This window comes from Echinops telfairi, unplaced genomic scaffold, assembly GCF_000313985.2.
Source record: "Echinops telfairi isolate 266 unplaced genomic scaffold, ASM31398v2 ScPeMD7_18;HRSCAF=68, whole genome shotgun sequence".
Classification (NCBI taxonomy): Eukaryota; Metazoa; Chordata; class Mammalia; order Afrosoricida; family Tenrecidae; genus Echinops; species Echinops telfairi.
The window spans coordinates 86,554,099-86,567,311 of record NW_022103915.1 but is presented as its reverse complement, the minus strand read 5'-3'; the positions used below and the strand labels follow the sequence as shown (position 1 = coordinate 86,567,311).

Sequence of the window (13,213 nt, the reverse complement as noted above, 5' to 3'; positions counted from 1 at the left end):
ATGGAAATGCAGACTAGAGCTCCTGACTATATTTAAAAGAAATTTTGCAAAACAATCACCAAAATTATTTGTCTCCTTGAAGCAGTATCCTCTTCCCAATGAATTTAGTAGTGTTATGTTCATACACACGATGAGAGTCCAAGCAAAATATACCTAGTTCACATGCTAACGATTTTGTGGAGGACAGCTGTAAAACAAATAATCCAAAGTGAACAATACATAAAAAAAAAAAAAACCGGGGTTTTTTGTTTCCTCCAAATTCCTGGTTTAATAAGGTTTATTTTAAGAAAAAAAAAGTCCCAAACATCAGGCCGTTCACAAAAATAACCCACAGTATCTATCAACTTTAGAAAACAAATCTTAAGACTATCACTATTTTCTAGAGGATGCATAACATGCCAACTCTCATTCACAAAAAACACATTGTTACATTATGCTGAACAGCCCCACACAGCACTCTCATGTGGGGCACACATACCTAAAACTCAAAACTCTTCTCATATGCTACTCAACTAAGTGAGAATGCCTTTGCAGTTAGGGAAGCAAGTACTGAACTCATAATATGGAGAAAACTGTACTCCCTGCATAACAAGAGATTATTTTGGAGACAGTTGATAAAAACCATACATCCTTTTTATTGTTAAGTCAGAGGTATCAAAATGAAAAGCAAAAAATTACAAGGAAAGACTTAATGTAACTACTAGGAGCATCAAAAGAAGCCAAAGTGGGACTAGGCGCAGGGCAATATGAATTAATGGACAAGGGAAGGACAGTGAGATGTGCTGAAGATAACACTAGGGGAGAGGATCTGGTGGAAAACCTGATCTTAGACAAGCGCCTAGGTAAAGAAGAATGGGATAAGATTTCTAAACCCCACTGTGTGCTTAAGAGTCATCCTCCCCATTGGCGCTGTCTCTGTCATCCTCTCCTTCCTCAGCCTCTTTTTCATCATCCTTGATCAACTCCAGCTGTGAGAAACAGACACAAATAGGATGGAGTTAGAGGCACTCCATGTGTCCCTTATCCCCCCTCCACCACCTCTTTCTTTCCTTTCCCACGGTCTTCACCTGGTCATCCCCCCGATCTTCATTTTCATCATCATCCAGTAGGTCCCCCTCCTCAGCAGAGTCATCCGCACCCCCCTCAGACTCCATCTTCACATTAGTCTCATCTTTCTTCAGGGAGCTGCTGCTCTGCTCCTCTTCTGATTTCTCATTCTTCATCTCTACTGGAGAAGAGAAGGGCAAGTAAGGTCCACTGGCTATAGATAATCTCCACTCATGGTTATGTAACTGAAGCACAAACTCAAATCCTCCTACACAAATGTCATTCAAAATTCAAACTCCCAAAGTATCATATACAATTGCTTTATAGTATGTGAACATATACGCTTTTCTTTCTTTTTAAAATATACTCTTTTCAACACAACTTTACACTCCCTTTTAAGCAGAAAAAAAAAAATACCTCCTTGCTTGCTCTGTTCCTTTTCAATTTTTTCCAGGCTTTCCAGTAGCGAATCCACTTTTTGTTTAATCTGTGTCAACTCCTTTTTAATAGTCTGAAGGTCATCTCCTTTCACTTTAATAGAAATAAAACCCTAGGTTAGCATCAAGTGAAACTACCTTCCCCACAAAATATACCCTACTAGATCAGTGGTTCCCAATCTTCCTAATGCTGACCCTTTAATAGAGTTCGTTATGGTGACCCCCCAACCATAAAATTATTTCCATTGCTACTTCTTAACTAATTTTGCTACTGTTATGAATCAGGCGACCCCTGTGAAAGGGCCGTTCGACCCCTAAAGGGGTCACAACCCACAAGTTGAGAACCACTGTACTAGATTATAATAGCAAACAAAAGGAGATCCCTGTGGAAAAATGCAACCAGAGTAAGTAATGAATGGGGGGTGGAAATAGGGCAGCTTCAACATTTTCGTTGGCAGCTCAGTTTTAGTCCCAACCATCCGCACCCAGAAATAGCTTTCAGACACATGTAAACAAAAAAGCCACCCACAGTGAGAACTACAATGTTCCAAGTAGAGTTGCATGCCCTAAGTTTTCCAGTGTCCTGAGGCTTTCAGAAGATCACCACAGCATCCCTTGCGGAATCTGAACACTGAAACTTTTGGATGGGACTCAAAGTACTAAATATTTTGTACCACCCAGGTAGGTTCCTTTATCATCCTTGTGAAAAGACCAATTCTACTTCAAAGGAACTTTCTACTCTCTTTGACCACCTTCATAAGACTATTTTCACAATAAAAGGAGCCCAATATAAAAAGTGAAATGATAAGTCCTCCTGGGACTCAAATACTGGATGATTTACTATTTGAAATACTAATTGGAAAAACAAAACCAAAACAAAAAAAACAGGCACACTGCAATGAAATTTACCAATGCTTCAACTCTGCCTAAATTCACTAAGGCCGAATGGTTTTCTTCCTATGATCAAGATGTTAGCGATAAAAGACAAGGTTTGATTGCTATATTCACTGTCACCATTCTGATCATTCAAAACCATATTCACTAACGTCTTACAATTGTTCAACACATTACCCAACATCAGAATCAGAAAGCAGCAATCATACATACATTTTCCAGACTTGGAAGAAGATCCCCGCTGTCCACTCTTGGAATTGAAACCACTTTTGCCCCTTCTTGAGGTGTTTCCTGATACACGCTGGCGTTTTGAGGGCACTACAGCCCGAGCAATAGGAGGAGGGGGAGGAACTCTTGCTGGGTAACTGTACATCCTGATAAAGAAAAGTTAAACAATTCCTTCAAACCAACATTACATCAGCAAAATATAATCCCTGATAAAGCAGTCTTATCTCTCGATAAAGCCAGCAAAACTATCCTTTCTTGAAAAATTATTTCAAATATAACTTTTCTTTAAGCACACACATATTTCAAATAATAGAGTTGGTCTTTAACACAGAACATAAAAGGTTTCTCTCTTGTACGAGCCCCCAGTGAAATGATTAAATAAATAAAAGGTTTCTCTGTATTGTATTAGCAGAACCATTACTCTTTCCCCATAAAAGGGGTTAATCTTTAACTTATTCTCTACGTAAAAAACCATTCACATGAAGACAAGATTAACTGGTCTACAAGAGAGTCTTAATTTTAAATCTAAAATTTTTTTACCAACAGACGCATATGAAAAAAATCATGATTACTAGAGTGTAATAAGCACATTATTAGACAATGAAGTACTGAGTGACGGGGCGTGGGTGGGTGTAGAATCACATCAAAGAAGGATGCCAGCAAATTACATACTTGTAAAAAAGTGAATCTGCAAATCTGTGATATATTTATAATGACCCAAAACAAAAAAAGTAGATGCCAAGGCGGCTCATGTATAATCTTCATGGGATTTGATTCCAATGTACGGGGTCACAGTTTCATAGGGCATCCTGGTTAAACCACAACTGGTTTTTACCTAACTTCAAAGGTGTTTTTAAGGAACAAAAATGTGATGTTAAATGGCCCCAATCTTGTTGTTACTTTAAATATGGACTTTAATAGGTTCTCACATGTAATTCACCATCGAAAATGTTTCCATTGCATTTCAATAAACTATTGTTCATTGGCTTTTGAAAACACAGTCATGTGCCAAAGGGTAAATCATGTATGTTTGTTGCTAAATCACTCATTGCTTTTTGTGGGTAATTTTAAACTGAAATGAGAAAACACTTTCAACTTGGGACTAACATAAAAACAGTAATAAGAGCAACAAACGTACAAATGTGCTTGACACAATGGATGGATGGTTTGTGATAAGAGTTGTATGAGCCCTCAATAAAATGATTTTTAAAAACCAAATATACAATAATAATGTGACTATTCCTTCACACCGGAAAATTTGGCCATTAAGTGCTTAAAAAATCAGCACAGTGTGAAAATAGGATGGCCTGGCCACGTCATTAACAAACTGCCACAAAACAGTCAAAGCACACCGTGGCCTAACTGCCCAGACCCCTAGAGAGCTATGGCACAAAAAAAAAGACAGCATCCCTCGACAATTACTGGTATTATTCTACCTCACACTTCAGTCAGATGTGCATTATTAATGCACAACAAAGGTAACAAAGACTAGGTATAATGTTGCTGATTACTTATCAAAATTAATGTAACCCATGTACTGGATCGTACACACATTAAAAAAAAAAAAAACCCCAAACAATCAAAAAACTAAAATTAAAAAAAAATTAAAGGGGGGGGGGACACACCTGATAGGCATCATCAGGCTGTGACCTGATTGACAGGCTAGACTCCACCCCTATACTTTTATGTCTTCAAGCTGACATGAAATTATATAACTACCACATATGGTGAAGAATACTGAAAGTACCACGACACCCCCACCCCCTAGGGAGATGAACAACAGAAACCATATGGGGGAGAGTGTAGTTGGTGTAAGACGTGGAAATAATAATTTATAATTTATCAAGGGGTCACAAGGATGGGAGAAGGGGAGGGAAAAAAAGAGCTGATACCAAGGGCTCAAATAGAAAGTAAATGTTTAGAAAACGATGGCAACATGTACAAATATGCTTGATACAATTTATATGCAGATTGTTATAGAGCTGTAAGTGCCCCCAATAAAATGATCTTTAAAAAAATAAAAATTGGGGGGAGGGGGAAAGAGAAATGAGGAATGATACCAAGGGTTCAAGTAGAAAGTAAATGTTTTGAGAATAAGGGCAACAAATGTACAAATGTGCTGACACATGGACACATGTATGGATTGTGATAAGAGTTGTATGAGCCCCCAATGAAGTGTTTAATAAATAAATGTTTAAACACACACACACACACACACACACACACACACACACACACAATAGAGCAATAAAGAGCAAAAGGGGGGAGGAAGTGGGAAAAAAGAGCTTATACCAAGAACTCAATCAGAAAATATTTTGAAAACAAAGGCAACATGACTATTAGAAGAGCTGTGAGAGACCCCAATAAAATAATTTTTTATTAAAAGTTATCAAAAAAGTAAAGAAACATGACTTAAGTAAAAAATTAAAAATGTTTTTTCTTACAAGTACATTAGCAAGTCAGTTATTAAATATGTAATTGGAATAAGCTTCTTAAATTGAAATTCTGACCAAAAATGCTTATAAGTTCTGAAAACTATAGTAAAACACAATCAAGTGCACAAAAATACTTATCTACAGTGGGTTGTTTCACGGTACATTTCCACTTTGCATTTGATTATTTTAGAAAAGTATGATTGGTCTTTAGGATACAGAAGGCTTCCATAAAATTGTTTATGAAAAAATCTGTGAACGATGCTATAAATTAAAAAAAAAAAAGTTTAAAGCGACTGAGCTACAGTAAGATGAATACATCCTGCTATGTGAGTTAATCAGGACCAGATCTGGAATGCACAGTGAGCTCGTTTCTGGGGGGAGTGAATGCTTTCTGTTTCATTTATAGGAGTATAGGAAAAATAGGCACAGACCCAAGAATAACAAAATTGTACTCCTGGCAATATAGCTAGAGGAAACGATGGCGCAAACAGTGTAACACAGCTGTATAGACTATGCAGGGAACCAAAGAACAGCCCCCCCACCCCCATTTCTAGATAGAGAAATCTCCTATCCCAAATTGAGAGAATAGAAAGCTGTGCCTCAAGCACTGCAGTGACTGACAAAGGTTACCACACTAGTTGTTAAAGCCCCGCCTGAATGATTTTGTGCTGCAGTAATTTTGGGGGGTTTGTTCCAAACAATGTACTCCATCCTACTTCAGTCAACCTAATTATATTAATTCCTAGGCTATGACTAGCCTCTTATTCAAAGAGTAATTAAATCATTACTAAAGTAATTTATTACTTCATAAAGTAAATTATTACTAGTAAAATAGTTATCCTCACAGTTCTATCAAGGCTTTCATAAATATTAGGTTACCCACCAAAAAGAGTTTAAAAAACTGTACATTTTATGAGAAATGACTTTATTAACATTTTTGTGAGAAAAGAATACAAAAGATCTATGTACTCACTTATCAATGAAGACAAAATGGGTGCAGAAGCAAATGTGGTTAAGAAAGCTGATGGTGCCCCGCAATCAATATAGTGTCTGGGATCTTAAAGGCTGGAATTTAAACAAGCCACCTGTGTGATCATGAGGTTTGGACGGGTCAGGTATCAAAAGATCCAAAACAATTATACTGATGTGAATGAAGGGGGTTGGAGTAGACGCAACTGGACATCCCCCCACACAAGGGGACAAATAACAGAAATGTGGGTGAAGGGAGACAACAGTGTTAAGACATGAAATAAAATATAATCGATCAAGGATTCAGAAGGTGGGAAGGGAGTGGAGGGAGAGGAAAAAAGAGGAGGAGAAAGCAGGGTCTCAAATAGAAAATGTTTTCAAAATGTTGATGGCAACAAATGTGCTTGACACAATTGAGTGATGGGTTTTCGTAAGATTATTTTCCCCATAAAATAATTGGGGGGGAAATCTATACACTGAAAATAAGGGTGACGTTACATGAGTTAAGTATAAAATATCAGCCTCTAAGACCTACAAATACTAGGATTTTAACAATTCAAGAATCAATAGTTGTGCTTGCTTCAGGGGCACATATACTAAAAGAATCAGTCTTTGCTAACTGGTAGTGTTGTTCATTCATTACCTGTACATCTGGGTATCCCCCCCCCCCCACTTTAAACTTCTCTGAAGCGGTATTTTGAAAATGCTTATTTTTTACCATATATTGTGATTACAAACCCTTCAGAAATATGTTAAGAAAACCTCAACTGCTAAATACTACAATGTAGTATGTTTACTTTAGGCTGCCAATCCAAATATAAAGCTATAATACAAAAATATGCCCCAAATGACCCATTTTTATAACCTAGTTAGAATTTTTGCTCTTGCAGTAAAAAAGACAAACCCAGCTCGCTATCTTCAATTCTAATTCAGTAACTCTAAAGGACAGAGTAGAACTGCCCCATGGCTGTGAGAGGCTGCAAATCTTCACAGGAGCAGAAAGCTATATAACATCTTTTTCCCTATGAGTGAGTGGTGGGTTCTACTGCTGACTTTCTGGTTAGCAACTCTGGTTGTTCATTGGTAAGCCTTTGACTTTCGAACGCGTTTTCAATATAAACCTTAAATGTCATTTTGGATATTACTAAAGATGAAACCTTAAATTGCCATGATGGGTTTTATTTGGTCAATTGTGTCAATTATGTACGGTATATCAAACCTTTTAACTATATACTCTCATTGTATCAAATCAGTAAAAGTTGTAACAGTCTTTCTCACTTACACTAATAGATTTATGAGTTATCAGAAGCTAGGGGTTAGGGAATGGATAACCACAAGGAGATGCTTAATTTTGGGGGGTACAAAAAGGCCTTGACTGTTAGAGCTTGTCAAAGTTATGTAACAGTGAATGGCATCACATAAAGTGTCTGCCCACAACTTCACAAACTCACAGCCATCAAGTTGATTAGAATGCATAGGCCCCATAAGGACTAAGCAGAACTACCTCAATGGGTTTTGAACCTCACACCCGTGTGGTTAGCAGTCCAACTCCTAATCCACTACACTACCAAGACACTTGGGTTCAGACAGAGGGAAAAGATGTCTACTAACAAACACCACCTCAAACAAAACACCCTCAAAATCACAAGCACAGTCTTCACGGTCTTTGACTCATAGCAACCCTTTAGGAGCGAGAAGAATGGGCTTTGTAGGGTTTCTGAATATTGTAACTCTTTACACAGTAGGTCAGGCTCACAATTCTCCCATATTAATCTCTACCATTAATTTCCACATTGCTAAATGAAAAGCACATTTCTAATTATTTCAATTACTTAAACTACATTTGACCTGGTTTTACCACTCTACTTTCTGAAGAATATGAGGGTTCTTGGCTTCAAAAAAATTGGTGGATACTTTACATTTTAATTCCACGTTTCCCAACAAACTTTTGAAGCCCACTTATATTCCTGCAGTGACCATGTTATGCTTCTGACTTTTCGTTTCTCTATGGCGTTTTAAGTTTCAGCTGCTCCTTGCCCTCAAACCCTTACACAAGTTGCAGTGCTCCAGGGATCTTTTTCATTCATTCACCCAGTCCAACAGTCTTCCCACCAATAACAGATGGCTCCCCTATCAAATCACCCTCGAGTTAACATCTCATATCACGGCTACTAAAGAGCTTAAATTCACTATGACCACCAACTGTCTGCTTGATCCTTGCCCCTCATCTTAGCTGGCTCCTATTGTGTTCTTTCCCCATCTCTGTTCATCTAAATTCCAGTGCTCTCTATCTACTCTGTTTATGGAACGAGAAAGCCCAAGTCTTTCTCCCCTGTGGATTGCAGTCCAGCACCTAACCTCATCACTGCACCACGCCGCCAGGGCTCATATATATGAGACCATAACTCAAAATTCCCACTCCTCATTTAAAATAAATAATTCTTACCTTGCTCTAAAGAAAACCCATTAAAAAAAAAGACAAATTACAGGGGTTGGTGGAAAGGGTTGCAAATCCCATATTCAACATAGGCCTATTATAGAGATTATTAAAAATAAGACTGCTTTAGAGGTTACTAAAAAAAACCCTATATACAAAATGGGCAAAAAAACATGAACAGATGAATACTTAAGAGGTAACATAAATGTCAGGTAAACAGATAAAACATATTTCAGCATTATTACAACCAAACCAAAGAACCAAAGCTCCCTGAAATCAAGATTATTCTCACTCACAGTTGACTCCATACAATAAAACAAAACCATACCTTTGGTTACCCAAGGCAGTAATGTATAATCCACTATACACACCTAAGCAACTTTTAGCTACAGGGAAATGAAAAATAAAATGTCTTTAACAATAACTCCATTTCAGTTGAGACAGTGAACCACTCTAGGGTTCTTTATGGGAACAAACTGCAATCCTTATATTTCTGGTAGCACACAGCAGCAAGGAGGCAGCAGTGCTAAAACCATTAACACCACACTTCTTATAAACCTTCAATTATCACACACCAATTACAATCCGGGACATGTATCCCAATTGAAAAGAACATAATGTTTACACAAAATCTGTTCACAACTTCTCAAAGCAGCTGTATTTCAAATAGCTAAGAGCGTGAAACCGTCAAGAAGCTATTCTTCAACTTACATAGGTAAGCTTTGGTGAATGTATACTACAGAACAATTCCCAGCAATAATAATGAAATGATACACCTTAAACAATGTGGATGAGTCTCTGGGAAATAGTGTGAAAAAAATAAATCCTAAGAGATATATTCTCTTGACTTCATTTAGGTAACATTTCTGAAATGACAAATTTTAGAAATAGAAACAATCAGGGAGTGGGGTGGAGGGAGATGAAAAAACTGAAGTATGGTGATAATAAAAATGTATCACAGGAGATAGAATCCCTCTGGTGCTAAATATTCAATATCATGACTGCAAGTTAACATATGAACTTATGTATGTGCACACACGCCTCACACAGAACAAGTAAGGTCGTTCTGCCATGTTACCACTGGGGTAAAATCGCCACGCACTGCCATCGAGTTGGTGCTTGCTCACAGCAGCCCTATGGACATGACAGAGCTGGCCCTGTGAGTTCCTGAGCCTAGAAAGCCGTCTTCCTCCCTTGGAGGGGCTGATGTTTTCCTGTTGGGTGGCAGCCCAACATATAACCACTCTGTCACCGGAGTTCCTCCAAGTACACAAGAAATCTGTATTCTTACAACTGCATGGGCTCTACAGTAAATCACAAAAACAAACAAATCAAAACCTAACCCTACTTAGTTGGAAAACCAGATGACTGAAAATTTTACGAGAAAAACCAGAGAAAATTAAGCCGAATTTAAGAGAATTTTTTAAATAAGGTAATCCTTTGTCTAACTATTTCAACATAAAAATCAAATTTGTGCGTATAATGCATGTAATTATTTGGGATTTCTAGATCTACACGTCTGTAACTACAAAAACAAATGAGTTTTCCTGCCAGTATTTTGTGCCTCAGAGATCTCCTAGCACCTTTAAAACAGTAGGGAAAACAGGTCATGCTGTTTTTTATTCCTACGGTAACTGTTCTTTTTTTGCTTTATTTTTTAATAAATCATTTTTTTAGGGGCTCATAGAACACATCACAGTAACTGAACACTTGCAACAGCACTGCACTGAACTTGCTAACCCCAAGTTCAAATGCACCAGAGCTCTGTAGGCAAGGTCAGCTGTATGCTCCTTTTAAAGATTTATCCCATATAGGATCCCTGTGTTGGAATCCTATTTATCAAAAGATAACAAGAGTTTTATCTTTCCTGTCCCTGTAAGATGTTAGTTTTGTAGATTTTATCTTTATTCACCAGCTTTATTTAGTCTGGGTTTTTAATTCCTGCTATAAGACTAGTCTTCAGTCAGTACAATTTGGATAGTAGTCACTAAACATTCATTTGTCAATATTATGAACAATTCACTTTAGACCTGGTTCAGTCCGACTCATGCCTCACCCCTGCCCCTTCCCCCACACGCAGAGTACAACTCCTAAAGCTGTGACCTTCAGGAGTCACCAGGCCTATATTCCAAGGCATTCCAAGGTGGGTCAAACTACCTTTCAGTCAAGTATTTAAGTGTTTCTAACACTCAGGGATAAAACTATCTTACTAATATATATCTGTAAATACTTATCAGCACCATGTCAGGTTTACACAATAGAGGTACCTGGGCAAACAGAATTCACCTCTAGGTATGTTCTCCTACTTATAAAGAACCCTCCTGTCTTCAGTTTACCCTGTCCAGGACAGATCCCCTCTTGTTTACTAAGACTGACTCCTTGAAAATGCCCTCCCGCCCATTCTTCCATATGAACACCATTTTAGTGTTCAGTTCTGTTCAAGAATATCATAAAAATGGAAAACAGGAGGGAGTAAGATGGTAGCCTCAATAACTCTAGTGAGAAATACAATGGTTTTGCCTTTTTTGTCTTGCACTTCAATGGACTCTCACTACTGCATTGCAGCTCCTTTTCTCCACTGTGTACCAGGATCCATTCCTGGAAAAAGTCTGTAGAATAACAAAGCTGTTTGTTCCCTCCCTATAAAGTCCACAACTCAACCAATCATTAAAGCTCCCTTCATGCTTGTGACATTTATCTATATATCTATATAGCATATATCTATCACAATTAGCCGTAAGAGGCAAAATCCTGGCACACCATTAAATCTTCACTACCTTCTCTACATTACAAAATTTACAGCGGGACTCTAACATCATCTCCAGTTTCTCATCTCTCCCCAGGGGCTGTGTGTAGCTAACAGGACACAGCCTCTTAATCTGTTACATCATTCCTGACATTTTAGAAATAACCTTCTTTTGAACTAGACATCTTCCTATAACCCCTAAATACACAATAGTGAAAACCGGCTGTTCCTCCAGGACCTTCAAAACTCGGAATGCCTATTAGAGGTACACCTTATTTGCTTGACAATCTATTATAATAATCTCAAATGCAAGTTGAAGAACAGCAAGTACTGTACTTTAATGTTTAAAGGGAGGGAGCTGCAAACCTATGGGCAAAATAATTCATCTTCCTATGAGACAATGTACATATTCATAGGATATTTAGTTATTAATTTCATAATATATTGTTATTTAATGGTTGCCAGAAGTTTTTAAGTTTATTAACTATCTAGTCATATACTTTCATATAATGGGGTTTTATACTACACAAATGATTACAGAGAAAAGGATGATCTAGTTAATGGACAGCCTGTAAGCCTTAAAGAAAAATTGAGAACATGGGAAATAAGTCATGAGTAATAACAAACTATTATGATAGCTCAAACGTAATCAGTGCCTGGTTCTGCAACCAAAACCAATGATTAACTTCAGAATACTTTCATGGACTACCAATGATTAACTACAGAAAACCCCCTGCTACAATAAAAACACATCAAATATACAAACAAAGAACAACAAAACACATGAACTTTCAGAGTTATCCACAAAGAGATTTCAGAGACATATTATGTTCAACCCAAAATGCAATCAGCAAAGTGACCAGAAATGGAATCATTTGAAATTATGTGCACATGAATCTTGCATTCCAAAGCAAAGCCACTGTACCTGCTAGGGCTTCAGTTGTAATTCAAAAAGTGGCAAGCCAGAGAAAACAAATTTTCACTTAATGAAAACTATTTTTATCAGAAGAGCAATATAACTTTATTATTTTTAAAATACATCATTCCAGGCTTCAAGGATAAATTCTTCAAATACCAAATATGTAAATCCATGTACCAATTGATTATCTTGGTTACTGATTACTCTATTGATTATCAATTTTATATGCTATGATTTTCTAATACTAAACACTAATGTCACAGGAAGAAATACTAATTAGTCCAACATTCTCAATCCTAACACTTTCAAACTAAAGCAATTGGTATTATTTACTATTTACGCTGTGTACTATATTCAATTCAATTTAATATATATTAGTTTGCTACCCTAAAAAGATATACAATGTCTAAGGGAACATCTTTTAGGGTATTTTTCTATTTCCAAATTCATAGTGACAACAGACCAGATTTTTAAAAAATAGAAAAACAAGACATGGTAAGTAACCATGAAATATTCTTCAAGCCAAATGTCAAGTACATAATAGAGAAATAACGAAGAGGACACAGAAATGCTGAGCTCTATTCTCACAATTATGTAAGCCAGACTGTCCTCACTTATTTTTAAAAATTATTTTATTGGGGGCTCGTACAATTCTATCACAATCCACACATACATCCATGTGTCAAGTACATATGTACACTTGTTGCCCTCATTCTTCTCAAAACATTTTCCTTCCACTTTAGCCCTTAATATCAGCTGCTCATGTCTTCACTTATTAAACCTAAACAAAAATGGCTTGTTTGGGGTATAAAAACCAAAAGCTGTATACTGTAGAAATTATAACCATGCATGCCCTTATAAATGTTTGCATTAATTCATTAGTTGCCACTGTGGGTGATACTACAATGACCCACTGGGGCTATAAAATTTGTGTAAGGTTTTCATTGCCAGATGGGCAATGGGTCTCGCCCCCACCCCACCTTGAAAAGAGAATTGTAGGAACTGTATGAAATAAAAAAGAATGTCATCCAAAAAAAATAAAAAATAAAAAAAGAATGTCATCCAATTTAGTCTACCGCTGATGACCGGGTTGTAAGTAGT

The 13,213-nt window shown here is 37.1% G+C and overlaps 1 protein-coding gene across 7 annotated transcripts in view; it reads right to left on the bottom strand.

Moving 5' to 3' along the window:
- Window positions 1-615: 615 nt before the first annotated feature.
- HNRNPC (heterogeneous nuclear ribonucleoprotein C) overlaps window positions 616-13,213 on the bottom strand; it is a 33,306-nt gene continuing 20,708 nt past the window's right edge. For 5 of the 7 annotated variants that reach the window (XM_045287748.1, XM_004698447.2, XM_045287749.1 and 2 more), the window contains 4 exons: window positions 2,592-2,752; window positions 1,465-1,578; window positions 1,068-1,228; window positions 616-968 (listed from right to left, as the gene is read on the bottom strand). In XM_045287748.1, the coding sequence (XP_045143683.1) occupies window positions 885-968; window positions 1,068-1,228; window positions 1,465-1,578; window positions 2,592-2,752 (520 nt within the window). In that variant the 3' untranslated portion in view covers window positions 616-884. The remainder of the gene's footprint in view (window positions 969-1,067; window positions 1,229-1,464; window positions 1,579-2,591; window positions 2,753-13,213) is intronic. The other 2 variants (XM_045287751.1, XM_030885011.2) reach the window with 1 other exon arrangement.